The following is a 19,820-nucleotide window of genomic DNA, read 5'->3' as shown; positions in this document are numbered from 1 at the left end:
CTGAGGTACAGCTGGTAAAAAATTTTTCCCACATTGTAGATTGTCTCTTAGTTCTGCTAATGGTTTCTTTTGAAGTACAGAAGCTTTTCAGTAAGATGAGATCCCAGTTGTTGATTCTATCTGCTAGTTCCCGTGCTACTGCGGATTTGTTCATAAAGTCTTTTCCTATACCAATGTCTTCCAGAGTTCTGCCTAACTTACCTTCCAGGAAGTTTAATGTTTCTGTTTTAATATTTAGATCTTTAATCCATTTGGATTTTAATTTAGTGCATGGCGAAAGATAAGGGTCTAATTTTAATCTGTGGCAGGTTGACACCCAGTTTTTCCAACACCATTTATTAAAGAGGCTATCTTTCCTCCACTGAGGATGTTCAGCTCCTTTGTCAAAGATGAGGTAGCTGAGTACATCTGCATTTGTTTTTGTGTCTTCCAGTCTGTTCCACTGATCCTCAGGCCTATTTATTTGGCAGTACCATGCTGTTTTTATCACAGTGGCTTTGGTTTTTTAAGACAGGGTCTCACTATGTAGTTGAGACTGACCTGGAACTGACTATGTAGCCCAGGCTGGTCTCAAACTCACAGCAATTCTCCTGCATCAGCCTCCCGAGTGCTGGGATTACAGGAATGTACCACATGCCCGGCCTAGGCAATGTTTTTTTGGGGGAGGACCCCAAAAACACAGGCAGCAAAAGCAAAAATAAAGAAATGAGATTTCATCAAACTAAAAAGCTTCTTCAAAGCAAACAACAAATTTAAGAGACAACTTGTACAATAGGATAAATTATTTCAAACCATACATCTAGGAAGTTGTTAATATCCGTGATATATAAGGAACACAGACAACTCAATAGCAAGGAAATAACTAAAAATACACAAAGGACCTGAATGATATTTCTCATGATATTCTCTATAGTGCCTCGAATAGCCTCTTGAAGTATCCAAGATAAATAAGGTGAAAGGACAGTCTTTATCAGGGTTCAATACTTCTTTTAAGTTCCTTTTCCATTAATGTTATTTTAAGTTGATATAAATCAGTTATTATCGATATATGAAACATATGATGAAAATATTAAGTGTGTACATTTATGTAGTTAAATGTGACCTTTTGAACCCCGCTTACCCATCATTTTTATGGTGGCACATTTAAATTTACTCCCTTTAGTAACTTTGAAAAATACAACACATTCTTATTGGTTATACTTTGAAATATACAAACATTATACGGACTATATTCACTCTACTAGGTAATAGATATGAACACTTATTTCTCCTCTCTGTTGGAAACTTTGTACTCTTTGATCAATTTTCTCCCTCATCCTACTATTCAATAGAATTATCATTCTATTCTCTACCGTTAGGATTTCAAATATTTTAGACTCCACATGTTGCAGTATTGTTTTGGGTTTTTGTTTTGTTTTGTTTTGTTTTGTTTTGTTTTGTTTTGTTTTTTGAGACAGGGTCTCACTATGTAGTTGAGAATGACCTGGAACTCACTATGTAGCCCAGGCTGGTCTCACACTCACAGTGATCCTCCTGCCTCAGCCTCTGAGTGCTGGGATTACAAGCATGTGCCACCACGCCCGGCTTGCAGTATTGTTTTGTAGCTAGCCTTAATCAAATTAGAGATGTTCCTTTCCATTCTTACCTATGTTGGTAGGATAATAATATTTTTCTCTTTAAATATGTCCTGGTGTATAAATTGAATTGTTATTCTATTGTTTAACTAATGCTGAATACCTGGGGTAAACCTAACTTGGCTATGATGTATAAGATATCCTATTATATCAATACTTTGAAATGTGTTGTGGATGCCTTTGTAGCATTGTGAATTTTTTAAATACACTTAGTAAGATTAAAAATGGGTCAGTTTTGCCATCAGAGAGTAAGTACAGAATTCTGCACACAGAGTGTGTTAAAAATAGCGTGTGTCTAAATTAAAAAGTCTATCACAGTATGAGGTACATTGCTAATAACTTCCCTCAGAATGCTCATCGTCATTTTGAACACACTTATCCCATCACTGGTGCCATTTTCTGAAGCAGCTCCGGAAGTCTGTTCTCCTAATTGTCGTTAGTCATACTTTTGTGGCTGCTTCGATGCCCTGCACCAGTTCAGATCATTGAGCTTTTGTGGACATTGTGACTTTGGGGAAGAGCTGGGAGTCACACGGTACCAATCTGGTGACTACGGTGGATGACACACCGTAATGTATTTATGAGCCTGCCTTTCTGTTAGGTGGCGCTCAGCAGCAACATTCAACATATTTTTGATCATGCCTTATAAAGGCACTCACGAGAAGGGGCACAAGTGGGTTAGAAGTAAGGGGGTATTGTTGTCCACCTTGGTCAGCTCTTCTGTGCATGTCTCCATTTCTTTAATCTGCCTAATCTGTTTATTTTTGGAAGAGCTCTGCTAAAGCCTGCCATTATGATGGTAATTATGTCTGTGTTTCTATGTAATTTTCCCAATTTTTAAAATACATTTGCATGCTATTAGTTAAAAAGAAATTTACTGTATATTCTTTTACTTTGAACCTTTTATCAAGTGGAATTTTCTTCTTTATTTCTGGTAAAATCATCCACATAAAAGCCTTCGCTTCTTGCTATTAGAATGATAAAGGGTAATATATCATTTATATATTTTTAAATTTCAAAATTTTTGTTTCTTTATGTTTCACATTTGACTTTTTAGAGTGCATGAAATTGATTTAGTTTTTACTATTTCTAGTCAAGCCTGAAAACCTTTTTATTTGAGCTGAGCTTTTAGTTCATTTGCATGTAAATTTTTTGCTGGTATGTGAGGCTTTGAAACTGTTATCTTCAATGCTTTCTATCTAGCCTGTTTTATGTTTGTTTTTCATTTCTTCCTTACTGGATGGATGGTTTGTCAATTGGTGAATTTTTCTCCTCTTCTACTATGGAAGATATACAATCTGTTTCTATTTACATTTAGTGCATGTCTAGTAATACATGCACTTTACTTTGCAATGTCTTATCTTCAGAATTTATATTTGATTCTTTTTAAGTCTTTTAGTTTATTGCTTATAATGTCCTGTTTTCTGCAAATATTTTAACCTTCTTTGTGGCGGTCATAAACCTTTCATACACTGCATATTATAAATTCAATATTGGAACTATGTGGGATTTGGTTTCTGCTCTAGTTGTTTCTTCTGTGTACTCTTCTTTCTCATAGTATAATACTTAGATTCCTTGTGTTTGGTTATCTTTGGGAAGTAATCAGTGCTTCTGAAAAGTTACTCATGGGCCTCCCCAAAGACATATGAAAATGAAGATGTCACCTTCAAAAGGTGATTTATGTTTACTTCTCCAGGTTAACCAAGGTTTGCCGTGACTTTAGACTAAATACATAACTTGAGATTTCCTGAACCAAATAATGTGAATTTGGGCTGCAGAATGGAAAGGGAAGACTGCTTGTGATTTGAAAACTTCTGGAGTCATCTTTGTGCCTTCATTTCTCTAGGCTGTGCTTGAACTAAGGCAGCTCTCGCGGAGTTTGCAGCTGAAGAGAGGAACAGGCTTACTTCTGATATGGTGATAGACTGAGTTGTAGCACTTGGGGCATCTGAGCAGCACCAAAGAGTGTATATGCGCTTGCGTGGATGCATGCAAGGCGGTGGGGGGGTTGTCACTTTTTCACTGCGAAGCATAGGCTTTGGTGTATGCCTTTCTTGCTCTGTGTGATCAATACCACAGCTGGCCATTGTAATTCTTTTTCTTATTTTTCCATAGGGTTGGCTTTTTCTTTTCTTGAGTTGTTTTTCTTTCTGTCTTGTTGAATCATAGGAACATTGAATGTAATACCAGGTTAATAACTTATCTGTATAGCTTTAGGTCCATTCTACTCTCCACCCAATAAAGTTTTGCTTTAAAATTTTACTGCCTTAATTCTTTTTGGGATAGTGCTTGAAAAGAAGTAGTAGTATATGTGTTTGAAAGTAAATTTCTGTGTATTCAGTCATTAATTATGATATTTATATCTGCCTACTTTTCTCAGCTTAACTGCATCCCGAGCATTGTGTCCGTTTATTTCAAGATCCCAATTTCTTTCATTTATGTTTCATTTCTAAATTTCTATTTCATTTATTTGCAGTGCTGTTATTGAGAACAGGACGTTTTGTGAGTCACTGCCAATAGTGAGGATGGGTAAACATTATCATCTGTACCTGTACATACCTCAGAGAACAGAGTATCATGTTGGAGAACAACCACGAGTAGTTTTGGCTAGTCCAGCCCCTATGTGTCCTACGTGGTAATGGTTTATATTTTTCTAAAAGGTTTTTGGTCTTTACATTCTGTTTTGGGGAAGGAATGTGTATCACATAGCCCAAGAGTGTTCGGCTTAAAGCATCCCTAACGGTGGTATATGGAATACAATCCCGTTCAGGACCCTGAGGTTTGCCTTTTCTCCATTACCCTTCACAAGCAAACCTCCATGCTTCCATTGTTTTCTGCTGCTATCTACTCTTTTTAATGAGAAACTGAAAGGAGACATATTTGAAGTGTATTTATTCAGAGTGAGGGGGCTCCAAAATTAGAGATACCCAATAGAAAACTTCACAGTCAGATCCAATAGAACTGAACAGGGGAACATAGGCGTGTTATAAGTAAGTTGATAACATAAAATTCAAAGAATTTCAGTGGAAGAGTTTGTGATTGGTGCTGTCAATTATTTTATTTTTTAGGTTTTTCAAAACAGGGTTTCCCTGTGTAGAACAGACTGGCTTTGAACTCACTATGTGGCTTAAGGTGGCTTGAACTCTTGGCAGCCATCCTGCCTCAGCCTCTCAAGTGCTGAGCTTACAGGCATATGCTGGCAATTTGTTTTAAATAGAAAAGGACAAAAGGTAAATCTCATCAGGTTCTCTAAAGCATGGATTGTATTCTTTTGTTTGTTTGTTTGTTTTTGTTTTTTTGAGACAGGGTCTCAGTATGTAGCTGAGACTGACCTGGAACTCACTATGTAGCCCAGGCTGGTCTTGAACTCCCAGCGATCCTCCTGCCTCAGCCTCCCAAGTGCTGGGATTACAGGCCTGCGCCACCGTGCCCGGCCATGGATTGTATTCTTAATGCCTGCATCATTGGTGATTACTGATGTGCTAATTTTAATGAAATGGTCACAAAAGAAGGCAGAATGTAGCTGAAAAATGAATAAATTGAAGCTAAATGTGGTGGAATAAGCATTTTCAAATCACTAATTCAAAAGGCATGATTGATAGAGAAAGGAAACAAGATAACAACTAAGAGAACAACATACTGATATTTGTTAAGATGAAAGAACTTGATTATGCTTGTATTGTAAGAGAATGGAGTCACTCAAGATCAAAACATTTAAGATATAAGCAAAAAGAAGACTTGACAGAGGAGAAAGGTGTTGATGAGATGAGAAGCTTGCTTTGAGGAATTATACTAAGGGAGCAAGTTAAATTCACTTTATGAGAGGAAAGGAAGCGAAGGTAAGGACAGCTATGCTATGAAAGCCAGTCAGGTTCGTAGGTTGGAGCCCGCTTGATGTCCTACAGTGCGATTCATGGAAGCAGACTCTCTATTAGGATTCATGTAAGGGTGCTTTACTGGGGAGTATTCTGGGGAATAGGGTGATGAAGTGAAAGAGGCCGAGCGAGGGTGATGTACAAAGCAAGTTACCATGGAAACTGTGAGGCTCACATCTCAGCATTGTCCTTGTTGGTGAGCTTCTGTATTTATACCTTTGCTCCTATCAGTTCTGGTGAGGGGCTACCCTGGTTTGGGCACTGAAATTCTTAGACTAGTGCTTTCTTTTATTTTAGATAACGGATGGGACCCAGGGCCTCAGGCATGCTAGGCAAACACTCAACCACTGAACCATGCTCCCAGCCCGGACACTGGATGCACAGACAAAAGTTGCTTTCAGCCACCTGAGGGCAGCCCTCAGACAAAGGGATGCAGAAGCTCCTTTTGGAAGTAAAGACACAATAGATTTCAGGTGTGTGACACTGATGTCGAGATCATGGGGTGCGCTTAGAGGCCAGTCCCTGCTGTCATTTTGGATTATTACCAAAAAGGATGAGCTTTCTGTAAATAGGCAAGTTGAGAACAACAAAGGTTTAGAGGAGTTGAAAGAAGGGTGGTTCATGAAAAATCAAAAACCATCGATTGGTGCGGGAATTGAAGACAATGAATTTGTTGTGCTACTGATTTGAGGAGTTATGAGTTTTCTTCAGCAGCCTTCATCAGTCTAAGAGAACACAGAATTTTCATAGATGAATTCAAGAAAAGCTTTCCAGGCAAATACAGTGCTAGCTCATTTGTGGAAGATGCTCAGGAAAGAGTAGTTTTAGTGATTTAGTATTGGATCCAGCCTTGAAATGAAAGGAAATACTAGTAAAACAAAGCCCAAAAGACCTTGAGACTATGAAAAGATGAATAGATTAAAAAACTATATCTCTCCAAGAAGGAAAACAAATCTCAAAGAGCAAGTCTAATAACGGTGAGGGTTCAAAAATTAGAAAACTAGTAAATAAGTCAGACTGTTTTAAAACTTTTTTTTTTTGATGTGGAAACAATTTTGTATATGCTACAGGCTGTGGCTATGGGCTTAGATTCCTGACACAGAGTGGAATTGAAAGTAATAGAGATTGAACAGGTCAAATAACTGTGATAGGTACATTGTCTGCACAAATAGTGAAATACTGAAAGTGTTAGGAGAACATGAAAAGTGTGAGGTGAGCACTATTTTTGAATCAATGCCGGAGCCTACAGGGATGCTGATGTAAGATTAATGAGGGAACAGGGTGACACAGCTTGGGAGCAGAAACCTCAAATGAGAAGGAGTGCGTGTACAAGCACAGAGGGAAGGGTTTGAAATTGCATGGAGGAGATAAGACAGTCTGCTCTTGTCTCTCAGGAAAGTGTCTTTGACATAAAGCCCGATTTGTTAAAAGCAAAGAGATCGGGAGGGTTTTCTGATAGGAAGTTGAGGGTATGTGAGCTTTTGTTTGTCATGAGGTAAAGGATTTAAGGAGCATAGGAGAAAGGTTTAGAAAGCAGAAATCGTCTTGAGATTCTATCTCTCAATAAGAAAGGATGCCCAGCCTTGTGCAGGCTTGAAGTCAGGAAAACAGACCTTTTTTTCTTAACAAATATTTTATCGGGTAGCTACCTCGTGCCAGGACTGTTGTGTGGCCCCGAGTGGGAAATGAAGTCCCTGCGCTAGTGGGAGAACAAACAAAGGAATAATGTAATTTTAGGTAGTGATATATCCTAGTAGTGAAATGAAACTTAGCAGTGGAGGTCGCTCTGAAGTGGTGACACAGGACAAGAATCCTAAAAGAGTGAGCCAAACCGATGATGGAGGAAGAGCATCAATGAGCAGATCAAGCACCGTGTTCCTAAGACAAGGACGTAAACAAATGTGGCCTGGCATGAGCAGGGGAGAGGAAGAAAGAGATGAGATTTCAGAGTAGCTAGTGGTCAAATTTGGATTATTTGGAGGAAAATGGATGGATCTTGAAATAAAAATGTTAAGCAAAATAGGGCAGATACAGAAGTAAAATATCACATGGTTTCTTTTATATGAATATTCATAAATAAAACAAAGACTAAAATAAATACAGATTTCCTGGAGTGGGGAAAATGAAGTATGAGGAACGGGGCAGGGGAGGATATATATCACCAAATGTAAATACCACGCATTGCAAACATATATTAATAAAAAACAGGAAAACCCAGTACATTCTTCAAGAACATGGCAACTACTTTGGGTCCTGTAAAAATTAGCTGGGAAAGTTTGAGCAAGGGGAATATAAGCTGACTTGTATTTTTACAAAATCTTACTTGGGTTACTGTGCATAGTAGAACATGAAAGGGCAAAAGTGGAAGCAGAGAGGTAGGTTAGGTCATTGTTTTAGTCTGTATTCTGTTGTTAAAACAGAACACCTGAGATTGGGTACTCTATTAAGGGAAAAGGCTTATTATGGCTCAAGGTTCTGCAGCCTGCGAACTCCACGGACTTGGCATTGGCATCTGCCCAGCATTTGATGAAGCCCTCAGGCTGCTTAAGCTGGTTGTAGAAAGCAGGAGGCAGACAAGTGTATGCAGAAGAAAGCAAGGAGTAGACTTGCTTTATAATAACTCACTTTCTCGGTAACTAAGCCAGACCTATGAGTGAAAACTCAGAGAGCAAGACATGAGCCCATTTATGCTGGATCCACCCCCATGTTCTAAACATCTCCCAACTAAGTTCTACCTCCTTAAACTGTCACATTGGGGACCAAGCTTCAACACACATTTTGGTGAGGAAAAGCCATACATGAACCAGAGCGGGCATTTCTTGCAGTTGTGGGGGTGGGAGATGGTAGCCTGGACGAGGCTGAAGTCAGTAAGGAGATAGGAAGTGGTCAGAGTCTGGACCTTGTCTGAAGTCAACAGAATAAGCTGATAAGTTGAATACCAGGCTGGAATGAGAACAGTAGAGCTAAGTGTGTGGATTGGATAGTAGGTGGATTTGAAGTGTGGGAGGGAAGTCGTTGGCCCATTTTGCCGATTGATTTCCTTTTCAGCTCTTCTGCCCATTGCTTTGTACACAGAAGGTGCTCAAATGTGTATGAGAAGGTGACAGAGCAGCAGACACAACCTGGTAGCAGGTCTTTGGCTAAGCATTTTACATGTGTTTTCATTTAATCATCACCATCCTTGTTTATTATCTTCATCGTTCAATGGAGAAGGAGGCATTTAATGCCCGACAAAACTAGCTTTTAGTAGTGTAGTGCCCAGTAGCTTCTTTGGAGGTTCCAAAGTTCATTCTACAGCCCTTCCTTTGTATTATCTGACTTCATGGAGGGATATGTCTTTCTCAGGATAGCATCCACTCAGTCATTTGTTATTTTTTTTCCAGCTTTGAGTTTATTGGTACATTCTAGTTAAACAGTACAGTTACATTCATTATTGGGATCTTGTACCTTTACATGACAAGCCTTGGTTCTCATTTTTCCCCTTGTCCCTGCCCTCCCTTCACCCCCTCCTCCACTCCCCATCTACAAACACTTTATTTCCATCTTTTCATTATCTCACATTTTTTTCTTTTCCCTTATTACTCTTCCCCTACCCATCCCACCTTCCCTACACCTTTAGCCCCATGTTGAAGATATACTCCTAAGTGAAATAAATAAGTCACACATGTGTAAATACCAACAGTTTCTCTGGTGTGAATAAACTGCAATAATACATAAGATCCTAATAAGATTACTGACATTGTGAAATGGGAAGAAAGGGGCTAAAGTCATTTGCTATTTAAAAAGCACTTGTACCTGTCCAATGCAGTCAGCCCTCCACATCTGCAACTTCTCCCTCCGCAGATTCAACCAGCCACAGACTGAACATATTTTTAAAATTCCATCTCTACTGGATATATATAGACCCTTTGCTCTGGTTATCATTCCCAAAACAAGAAAGTTATTTGCATAGCATTTATTTTGTATTAGATATTATAAGTAAGCCAGAGATGATGTAAAGTGCAGTGGTACCTTGGTTCACAAATTCAGTTCATTCTACGATTCTGGGGAGGATGGCAGCATTCGTGTTCCTGCAGGGAAGATGGCTGTGGTAGTATTCATCCCTGGATGTGGAGTTTGCAAGCAGAAGTGAAATTTTGCTGAACACTTCTGTTTGCCAACTGAATTATTCATGAAGGGAAGCGTTTGTGAACATATATGTAGATGTATGGGGGACATGCATAGGTTCCGTGCAAACACTTCCCATCTTATGTGAGGGATTTGAACATACATGGGTTTCAGTATCTGCACTGGTCTTGAAAGCCATCCCCCATAGATACCAAGGGGTAACCTTATATCTTGGAATAAAACAAACGAAACCCTTCATTCTTGTTGAGTTTATTTTTTATTCAGGAAGTAGACAATAACAAAAATACATAAAATGTAGGAGAAGTGCAAAGGAAGAAAAATAGAGCAAGCAACCACATAAGAATTTATCGGGGATGTGAAGAAAGGTTGAAATTTTAGATAGGGTGACCAGGGAAAGCTGCAATGCAAAGACGATATTTAAATAAAAACCTGAAGAGAATGAGGGAACAAACGATCGGGAGACTAGCCGGAGAAAATTCTAGGTAGAGGCTATAGCAAGAGCAAATATCCTGGGACAGGAGCACGCCTGAAGTATCCAGTGAGCAGCCAGGAGGGAACAGTTGCTGGAGTGTGAGAAGAAAGGGGAGTAGAGGATAGTGTTATGTAGCTATTTCGGGACTAGATCATAGAGGGCCTTGTTTTGAATTGGGAAGAAATGATATGATTTTCAGCAGAGAAAAGACATGACTCAAGTAACAGTTTAAAAATTCCCTCTGGCTGCTATATGGGGTACAGACTATGGAGGAACAAAGGCAGAAGCAAGAAGACCACTTGGGTTGCTTTGGCAATAATCTTAATGAGCTGATGGGCCACATTATATCAGAGGTGGTGATGAGCCATGCTTTGATTGTGAGTCTGTTTCCTTTTGAATGGAATATCAGTGGGACTTGCTGATAGACTGGTTGTGGGGTGTGAAAGTTGAAGGGTGACTTGACGCCAGAGTCTTCACTCTGAACCATGGGAAAGACGGCAGGAGGAACACACCAGTGTATGTGGGGAGGGTGAACATGTGGATGTCAGATCTGAACGTGTGAGCATTGTGCTTACGATCTGAGCACTTCCCTGGAGAAGAGATAGAGATATGGATTCCAGAGGAGATCCGGAATGGAAGCATTCAGTTACAGTTCATCAGCTTTGTAGATGGTATTTTCCTCTTTGTCATGAGTCCGGTCCTTAGCGCTTGAGTGGGGTGAATGGGAAACCATTTTCTAATTTGGCCATGCGCTTCCTTTCTAGTGGCCTGAGTATGCGTCCTGATTATGTATGTGTTCACATATCACAGATTATCCATCTAGACACTGCGACTATGTAGGCCTGCATATGGCTGTCTCCTGTTTCCTAACCACTTTGCTCTTATCACAGGCATAGGCTAGTGGTCCTTTTCTGTGCTCTGTACTGCTACAAACATACACACAGTTCTTTTTTACAATATGGTTTAGCTTCCTCATACTAATTTTAAAGCAAATATTAGATCTAACTTTCTTCTTCTGTATCATAGTTTCATATTCAAATTATTAGATGATATTCTTTTACTGCAGTTTTTTATTTATTCACCGTGGATGTGTGTACGGTATTTGTATGTTCACACATTTTGCATTATTTATTCACCATAATAATTATTACCCCAAGGACATCAGTTCTTCATTATGCCATTTTCATCTATATGCTACCTCCCTGCTGCCATGGAAAACTTCTGACCATGCCTGAACCATGATCATCTGTTCCTGCACCATGTTCCTGCTTTTGTTCCTATTCCTGTCTGCTTCCATAGCACAGCCATCTGCTCCTACCCTAGAGCACTCAATTCCTATATTATGGTTACCACGATACAGATAGGCACATTTGTGTGCACTCTCATGGTTAGGGAGAGATTTTCCAAGTACTGTTCATATTCATCACATTTGTCTCAGCAGACCATAGATATTTCCAGCTATACTTGCCACGGCTCACTGTCACAGTTTCAGTTTATACACCACAGTCACTTGGATTATTACCAAGTTTTTCCCAGTAAATACTTTGTGTGCCGTTTTACTGAGTCCTCCTTTGTCTTTGTTTCATGGTGATCTGAGCATGTTCCATGGCTGTGTGCTCAGTTAGTGTTAATACCTGTTAAAGTGCCATAGTTCTCTGCACAAACAACAGATACAGGGCCCATTCTGTGAATCTTTGCGACCTTGCCAATGCTTCCTGCTCTCGCAATATGCTCTTTACAAATTATTTTCTAATTGTGGCAAAAAGCATATAAAGTGTGCTATGTTAACCATTTTTAAGTATATGGTCTTGTAGCATTAAGTATATCCACCTTGTGCAGCAGTCCAGTGGCATGTGTCACATTGTACACTCCGTCTTAAGAGTGTATATCAGTGACCTCTTCTCTTGTTTTCTAAATGTTAGACTCATACACTATGGATTTCTGACATATATGATTACCGAATGCTGTGGTTGCCAGAGGGGTACATATTATGCCCGACTTCTTCTATATTTTAGTGTGTGATGGCTATTTTCTAATGCATAATGGTTATTTGAATATAATTAGTTTTGATTTCATATAATATTATCTTCTTATACATCACACCGTATATCACACCTCTTTCCTCCCAAATTATGAACACTTGTTTCTGTGTCATCATCACTTATTCTTTGTGTGTTGGCTTTCTACTTGTATAATGTCATTGAAGCATAGCCCATAGCTATGTACTGGAGTAGCATAGTTGAACACATATAGTTCATGGTGCTTGATCGTCTTCTTTTTTACCCATGATTGTTACACATGAACTCATGTTTTCTGAGCACGCATCATGCACAATGATTATTTCTTAAAGTCTATAGTTTGTTTTCAGAATTTCGAATTTATATCCTGTACCACATTCTCTCTGTTCCTGTAGAATAGTTGTCAACTCCAATTCCTGTGTCATGATTATCTGAGCATTAACTCCTGTCATGTGATCATACAACATTAGAGTCTACAAGGCACTGTGGGTATTTGAGCACATGCCAGGGTTACAGCTATACAATGGATGTTGCTTACACTCCAGAGTTGTCTGATCACGCACCATATTTTCTCATGCAGAGTATTTTTCTGAATTTAATTCAGAAATTGCCAGTTTGTTTATTTGTGTAAAATGCCCAACACTCTTATATCTCATGAATAATGAATGCCATAGCACATATACTAGGTTAAGCCTAAAAAAAATATGTTTTCTGTAACAAAAATTATCAAATATTGACTACATCCTGTAGTGCAATCTAATGCCACAGGTATATCTACCATTGATGTAGACCTTTTGTCTTGTCAGAAGTCCATTTTCTCTAGTATTACAGTTTTTCATAAACCAGAACTGGATTCATGAAGATAGCTTAATATAGACTCCAGTGACTAATTTTTTGGGAGAATGGATTTAGAAGGTTTTTCTCTTAATCTTTCCACCAGTCAGAATAGCTCCCTAGCCTGTATCTGTTTTGTATATTGAACTACTGCATATACTTTCCTTACAAATGGTTCAATATCCCTCCTTTCCCTCCAAAAATTAATTTATTGACAATGAGCAGTATTGACTCAAGAGTTAGGTCTTTATATGCTCAGTGTTTCAAACTGAAGGAAGCAACACAGTTTAGAGATAGCAAGTAAGTGTAAGTCTTGAGTGAACCTCCACTAGTCCAGAGTTCATTAACCAGCCAGCACTGCATGTTGGCAATTCCAAATCACAGATTCTACTATTGATACATTTTAATGTCCTCTTAGGAACTTCTATGCCAGGATGCTGGGCTTGGATTTCTTTATGCTATAATTGCTATCTTAAGGAACTTGCTTTCCCCTCAAATTTCTCTTAACTGAGGAAATACTGCATTCTTATTCCAGAGCCATGGTGTCTCGTCATTCAGTATTTTCTCACCCCGATTCAGAGAGAACAGTATCTATTCCAGGCACTCTGACATTGTGGAAAATTGCTTAGCTCTATCAATATGAAAAATCAATCCAAAAATGCTGTAAAGAGAATCTTGGTTTTAATATACTAGAATTTTATATATCATAACTCAATTAACCAAGGCAAAGTCCTTTGTGATGCTACAAATAAAACAGGATTGAGGGAAAGTAAAACGAAGACATGAGGAACAATTTTAAGCTCTTAGATTTTAAGTAACTGAGGCTGCAGTTGTACCACTCACCTATATAGGAAGACAAGGGAAAGAGGTGGGACTATATTAAGACTCTTGGTTGCTGATGTGGAGCTCTTTATACTATTCTATTCATCTATTGTGGATGGATTCTCACGGTATCCAGAAGAAGTGGTAGATGTTGGGAATGACTTTGGTTGCATTGGTAGGCAGAGCAGACGGGTGGTCAAGTTAAACACTGAGTAAGTGGATACTGCGGAAGTTAAATGGTCCCAATAGAGTTTAATATATTTTTTACCTCTTCCTCCTCCCTCCCTTTGTCTCTACTCTTTTTTCCTCCCCCTCCCCTGTACTGTGGCTCTCACAGGTCTTTCCAAGTTGGCGTCTAAGATGATCATCACACAAATGTGTCTCCTCTACAGTACCAGCTTTGGGCTTCTTTTCCTGATTAGTATTCTCCCTGCAACCACCGGCCAAGGGGAATCAAGACGGCAAGAACCTGGAGACTTTGTGAAGCAAGATATTGGAGGGTAAGAAGCTTTAACTGTTGGAACAAAAGATGAATGCATTCAATGCTTGTATCAGATACACACGTCAGACATTTCCCCTGCATGCACCCGAGCACCCTGCTCTTGGGTACTTGTACATCACCCTGCATATGGGAAAAACCATGAGAGCTCAGACTGTCCAGGTGGAAAGTGATGTCACAGTCCTCTTGAACAACTCCCTATCCCAGGCCTGCATCCCCTCCGTGTTATCTTAAAAGCAATTCTCACCAGCCTTTTCCTATGAATTTTATTTCTTCTCTTTTAGGTCTTCACCTTGCCTTTTTATTGGCTCTGGTCATTTAGCATTTAAACACAGGGATCTTCTATCTGAAACTGAACAGTCTGCCCCCCGATAGTGCTGTATGTCTTGCCTTCCCCCTCATCATTGTACTTCTGCAGAGTGCTGTGCTCTGTTGTCTCTGCTTACCTCCCCTCCATTCCCTCACCCACAGCTCTCTGACTTCAGCCCGTGACCCCAAGGCAACTTCTGCCAACATGAATAATGGTCTGCCCTTATCATTCAGTTCCTTTAGTGGCATGGAACGATATTCAAGGTTGGTGACCTTTCCTTCCTTAACTTTTCAAAGTCATAAAATAAAGCATACATACACATACATCAAATGTACACATGTACTATCACCGTAATTATTCCTTTGACTTCAGAGACACGACTTCTGGGTGTTTTGATTAAGTAAGGCATGACAAAAGGATTCTTTTATTTATGTCGATAGAATACAAGTGGCTATTAACACTGAAAATATAAAAAGCAGTCTTCTATGAAAAATAAAACAACATTTTATAATAAAATATCCAGAGAATAATAATAGTTAATACACTGTGCATCATAATCTTAAAAGAATGGCCAAATTACTACTCTGACTGTAAGTCATAGACGAAAAAAGACTCTTACAAAGAACAAATAAACAGATAAAAAGCACACAACTTTCTCTTCAGTGAACTAAGGAAGACTAATAGTGTAAGTCAACCAAATTAGCATAGAGGTTAACCATTTAACACTTTACTGCATGCCTCACTTGCTTGTTTAAGTACTTTACCTATCCAGAGGGTGGCCCAGACAGGCATCATTTCAACCAGCCCATTCTTGTTTGTGTGAGACACACTCATACTTGTTTTTATATTTCCTGTTATATTGTCTTACAACAATTAATGAAAAAATATGAAATTTGTGGTCATCCTGTATTTAAATAATTGGATTGGTAAGTGGGTAAAGTATTTTTGAAGCAATTGCTTAGATATTTGGGGAATTATTTGGACTTCTCCCTACTTATTTGTCTGTCTTCTATTTTGGTCTCTCTATCTCTCATTTCTCATGTAAGAGAAATCATATGACATTTAAGCTTGTGTGTCCGTTTCTTTCCCTTAACATAGTGGTCTCAAGATGCATCCATTTTCCTACAGGTGACCCCACTTTTCCTTCTTTATGGCAGAGTAGTGTTTCATTGTGTGTAAACACCACATTTTCTGCATCCATTCATCTGCTGATGGGTATATATGGTTTTTCCAAGATCTGGTTACTATACCGTGCTGATATAAACATGGGTGTGTATGTATCCCTGGAATAACTTTCACTCTTTTGGGAAGATACCTAGAAGGGTAATAACTGTATCAGATAGAATTTCTAGTTTTAGGTTTGTGAGGAATCTTTGCACTGATCTCCACACTGCTTCCACCAGTCTACACTCCCACCAGCAGTGGAGAAGGGTTCCTTTTTCCCCACAGCCTCACCAGCAGCTATTATTATTTAATTTCTTGTTGATAGCCATTTATTCTGGGGTAAGAAGATATGTTAATATACTTCTAATTAACATTTCCCTGGTGGCCAGAGATGTTGAGCATTTTTCCGTGTATTTATTGGCCATTTTGTACTTCTTCTGAGAAGTGTCTATTTATTTCAGTTTCCAGTTTTTTTGATTGGGCCTTTTATTTTTGGTCTGATTTTTTTGAGTTCTTTATATATTCTAGATGTTAGTTCTTTGCCTGGGGAGCACCTGGCAATTTTTTTCCCATTTTGTAGGTTGTTTCTTCACTCTTGTTTTTTTCTTTGCAGAAGCTTTTAAATTTGATATGATCCCACTTACTGAATCTTGCTGACAAAAGGAGGCTGAGAGAGTGCTCTCTGGGGAAAACTGAGGAAGTAAGGGCAGCGAGGTAGGGAAAGGGGAGGAGTTAAGCAAAGGTGCTGTTTCACTGGCCTGGAAGGGCAGCCTTAATTTGACCCCATGGGAAGCTACGAAGCATAAATGGCACTGCAGCAGAGGGGCCCAGGCTTCTGCACCCTCCTCTCTGTTAGTCATGCGCTGAGGGTCTGCAGAGCAAGGCAGAGCCTGCCTGGCATTCTCCTCTCTTGCAGGGCGGCTGCCTTCAGCAAAAGCTGATTCACTTAAGTGGCTCCAGCATGGTTTCACTGGCCCAGTAAAGAGGATCTGGGCATGCTAAATACCTGCTTTCCTTTCTATTTTAGTGGTTGTGCTTTCTACAACATTTCTCATGACATTGTGCAACTCTCTCGAAGGTCTTCATGTTTAAACATATTTTGTAATCTTCTTTCCCTTTGCTGTTCCTTTTGGTCAGTATTTTTCTTTATTTTCTTCTGTGTGCTTTTTTACCATATGGAGCTCTGAGTGACTTCATCCATTCTGGTGATGTCAATACCTTGGATCAATACCAGTGGCTCGTGTCTTCCTCTCCAGTTGGACATGTCCACTTGGTTACTCTACAAGCTCCTAAAACTAAGCTTGCTCAAAGTTACCACATCATCTCTGTCTCCTACCCTCATCTTAAAGAACAAAAAAAAAAAAAAAACAAAAACAAATGAACGAGCAGAAACCATTTTCCATTTTCCCTCGTTTAGTCAGTGGCGCTGCCATATATCCAGTTGCTTAAACCAGAATCTTGGAATCATTTTTTTTCTAATTTTCTAAACTTCACTTTCTGGGTTTAATCACCAAGATTTGTTATTTTTACTTTCCACCTCCCTTGGAATCTTTCACTTTTCTCCCACTTTCCTACATATTATTTTGTCCACTGTGAGATCCTTGAAGCGGTCTTTCTTTCTGAAGTCTTGCTGCTTTCTAAACCAGTCTCTACTCTGTAGCCAGACTTTCTTCTATAATGCATGTTGAGTCATATGTACCCTATTTAGAGCTCTTTAATGGAGTCCTAACAATTTTTAGTCTAAAATCCCATCACATCTAGAGAGTAGTATTAGTAGAGCTGACTTGCGGGTTTGAAATATTTTAGTACTACACAGGATATTTGATTCCTTGGTAGGACCCTTTTTTATTTTGTTTTACATTTGGCTATTGTTTCTTATTCCTGGAAACATGTTTCTTAAAGTAGAGCATGTTCCTAATTATTTTTGCAAGGTTATTTATCTTAATGTACTCTGAGCCTTTCCATCTTCTATCAGCATTTTTACAGTAATCTCTTGGGTTGAGGGTTACAGAATTGGACCTCTGTATCCTTAGAATCTTGGCATATGTGTGTCTTTTTGTTCCTTCCTCCAAATGGAAAATTGAAATAATTCTGTAGTATAACTCATCATATATCTGATTTCATGAAAGATGTTCTAAATAAGGAGGTCTGATATAATCAAATGTTGCCTCCTCAAGTGTTAAAGCTTTTTATGACTTAATTCTAAAAATGTATTGTATATTTTCTTATAATTCTAAGAAATCACCCCTTTTGGTGCTTTTGATTTTTGTAAAGAATATTTGTTATATTCATTCTGTATCTGCTTTTTTATGTTTATCTCTATCCGCACTGTTAGTTGTCACCTTTCCCGTTTACATTGATTTGTTTTCATCCTATTAGTGCTTAAAAAACCCAGATAACCAAGCCTTTTAACAGTTATACTAAAGAGGAGGCCAAAATATCCTGCCTGAAAACTCAGAATAAAATTCTTTGTTTTAATTCAGGGGCATAATGACTGCCTAAATTAGAAACATTTTTTTGTTTACTTTGTTCCATGTCCAACACAATTTATGCTTTGGAGGGATGAGACTACTAAACTCTTGCCTCTGTATATTAGGATCAGCACTGTATTTTTATTTGCTAGAAACAAAGGAACCAAGTAAACATTAAATATATAGCACATGCTGATGGTTCTGCTACTTAACAGGGCTGCTGCTTCCTTTTGCCTGTTTTCATACCTTTTAATTATGTTTTGTATTTTGAAGAAATCCATTTACTGCCCCATTTTACCCAGCTTCAGTGGTTTATTTTATTGAATCACCTGGTTTTGCTGTCCCAGCAGCTTTGGCACTAGCTAGTGGTTCACCGACTAGTACTTTATATAAATCACATACTAAGTGCAGTGATGAGATCTCGTGTGAAGCAAGAGTGCAGCCTCCACACTTGAGGACTGTGTTTTAGAAGCTCTGAAGAGAGCGCCTGACAATTTTTACTTCATGCCCCAGATGATTCTAATATAAAGAAACTCTGGTCAGTACTTTGGGGTCATAGTTCCGGTTTTCAGGGTACTAACAGTAAGTTAGGGATATGAGATTCTGGGGTTTTAGAATAACAAACATTGAAAACCCCATTGTGAGCACCTAATTTGATCCCCATTTTGTATGTGAAGAAAGTGAGGTCCAGAAAGGTGAATTGACTTTCCTAAGATCTTAGGAATATTTAGGAGTAGAGCCAGCTCTGGAAAACCACTGTCTGATTCTAAGTCCCATATTCTTAAGGAAAAACACAGAGAACAATTTCAGAAGTCTATAATAAATATACTTCTTATACTCCTTCCTGGTCCTGCACTTAACCATCAATAAGAATTACATGTATTATGTAACTTGAACCATCTTGAAAAGTTATTTTTCTGGGTAAAAATGGTCAAATATCAGCAATTTTCTAGTGGGTCAACAGTTAAGGGCCTAAGTATCAAGTAATTATCAAATGAATCCTGCATTCAGGCCTGATTGCAATTTTTTCATTCAAATAATACTGATGGAACACTCCGATAGATTACTTGAGGAGGGTGGATTTGTGAAGACAAACACCATGATGTGTATAGGGGAACCGCAAGGAATACAGAAAGAACCTCAGGCCAGCAGCAGATGTGTGATATGAAACAAGCTCAAGATTTCAAGGGTCAGAAAGCTTTAGTGGAGGAAAGAGCCAGTCTGAGATTTTAGAACAATACCATGCAGGCATTACATGCCCACACCTTACCCTTCTTCTGACTTTCAGCCAAGCCGACCAAATTCAAACTGGAACCAGAGGTCAAGAAAGCCCTGTTAATGTAGCTCCTAGGTGCCATCCTTCTGGGAATGAAAGCAGAACTGCAAGAGTGGAGAATGTATCTGGAGGGCCAAATGAAAGACACTGGGGACTAGGTCTCATCCTTGCCCACTTCATAGTGCAGTGAAGACCAGGATTTAGGAAGGATGAGGCACTGCATTCACACTTTTTCTGATCAAGATTATGTGGCGGTGGCAGTGGTGATGGCCAGGGTTGGGAACTGAAGAGGGCGTGGGAAGCAGCTCATCATTTTC

General features: G+C 39.0%; 1 protein-coding gene across 3 annotated transcripts in view; it reads left to right on the top strand.

Moving 5' to 3' along the window:
* The window catches only part of Gabra3 (gamma-aminobutyric acid type A receptor subunit alpha3), a 235,601-nt gene that overhangs the window by 74,069 nt on the left and 141,712 nt on the right, over window positions 1-19,820 (top strand). For 2 of the 3 annotated variants that reach the window (XM_033760410.1, XM_033760411.1), the window contains exons 2-3: window positions 14,121-14,283; window positions 14,754-14,855. In XM_033760410.1, coding sequence (XP_033616301.1) covers window positions 14,144-14,283; window positions 14,754-14,855 — 242 coding nt within the window. In that variant the 5' untranslated portion in view covers window positions 14,121-14,143. The remainder of the gene's footprint in view (window positions 1-14,120; window positions 14,284-14,753; window positions 14,856-19,820) is intronic. The other variant, XM_010626686.3, reaches the window with a different exon arrangement.

Source organism: Fukomys damarensis, unplaced genomic scaffold (assembly GCF_012274545.1).
Source record: "Fukomys damarensis isolate Sample0158 unplaced genomic scaffold, DMR_v1.0_HiC HiC_scaffold_39, whole genome shotgun sequence".
In the NCBI taxonomy this organism is placed as follows: Eukaryota; Metazoa; Chordata; class Mammalia; order Rodentia; family Bathyergidae; genus Fukomys; species Fukomys damarensis.
Note: the sequence above shows the minus strand (reverse complement) of the source record. Positions and strands in the feature narration are given on the sequence as shown.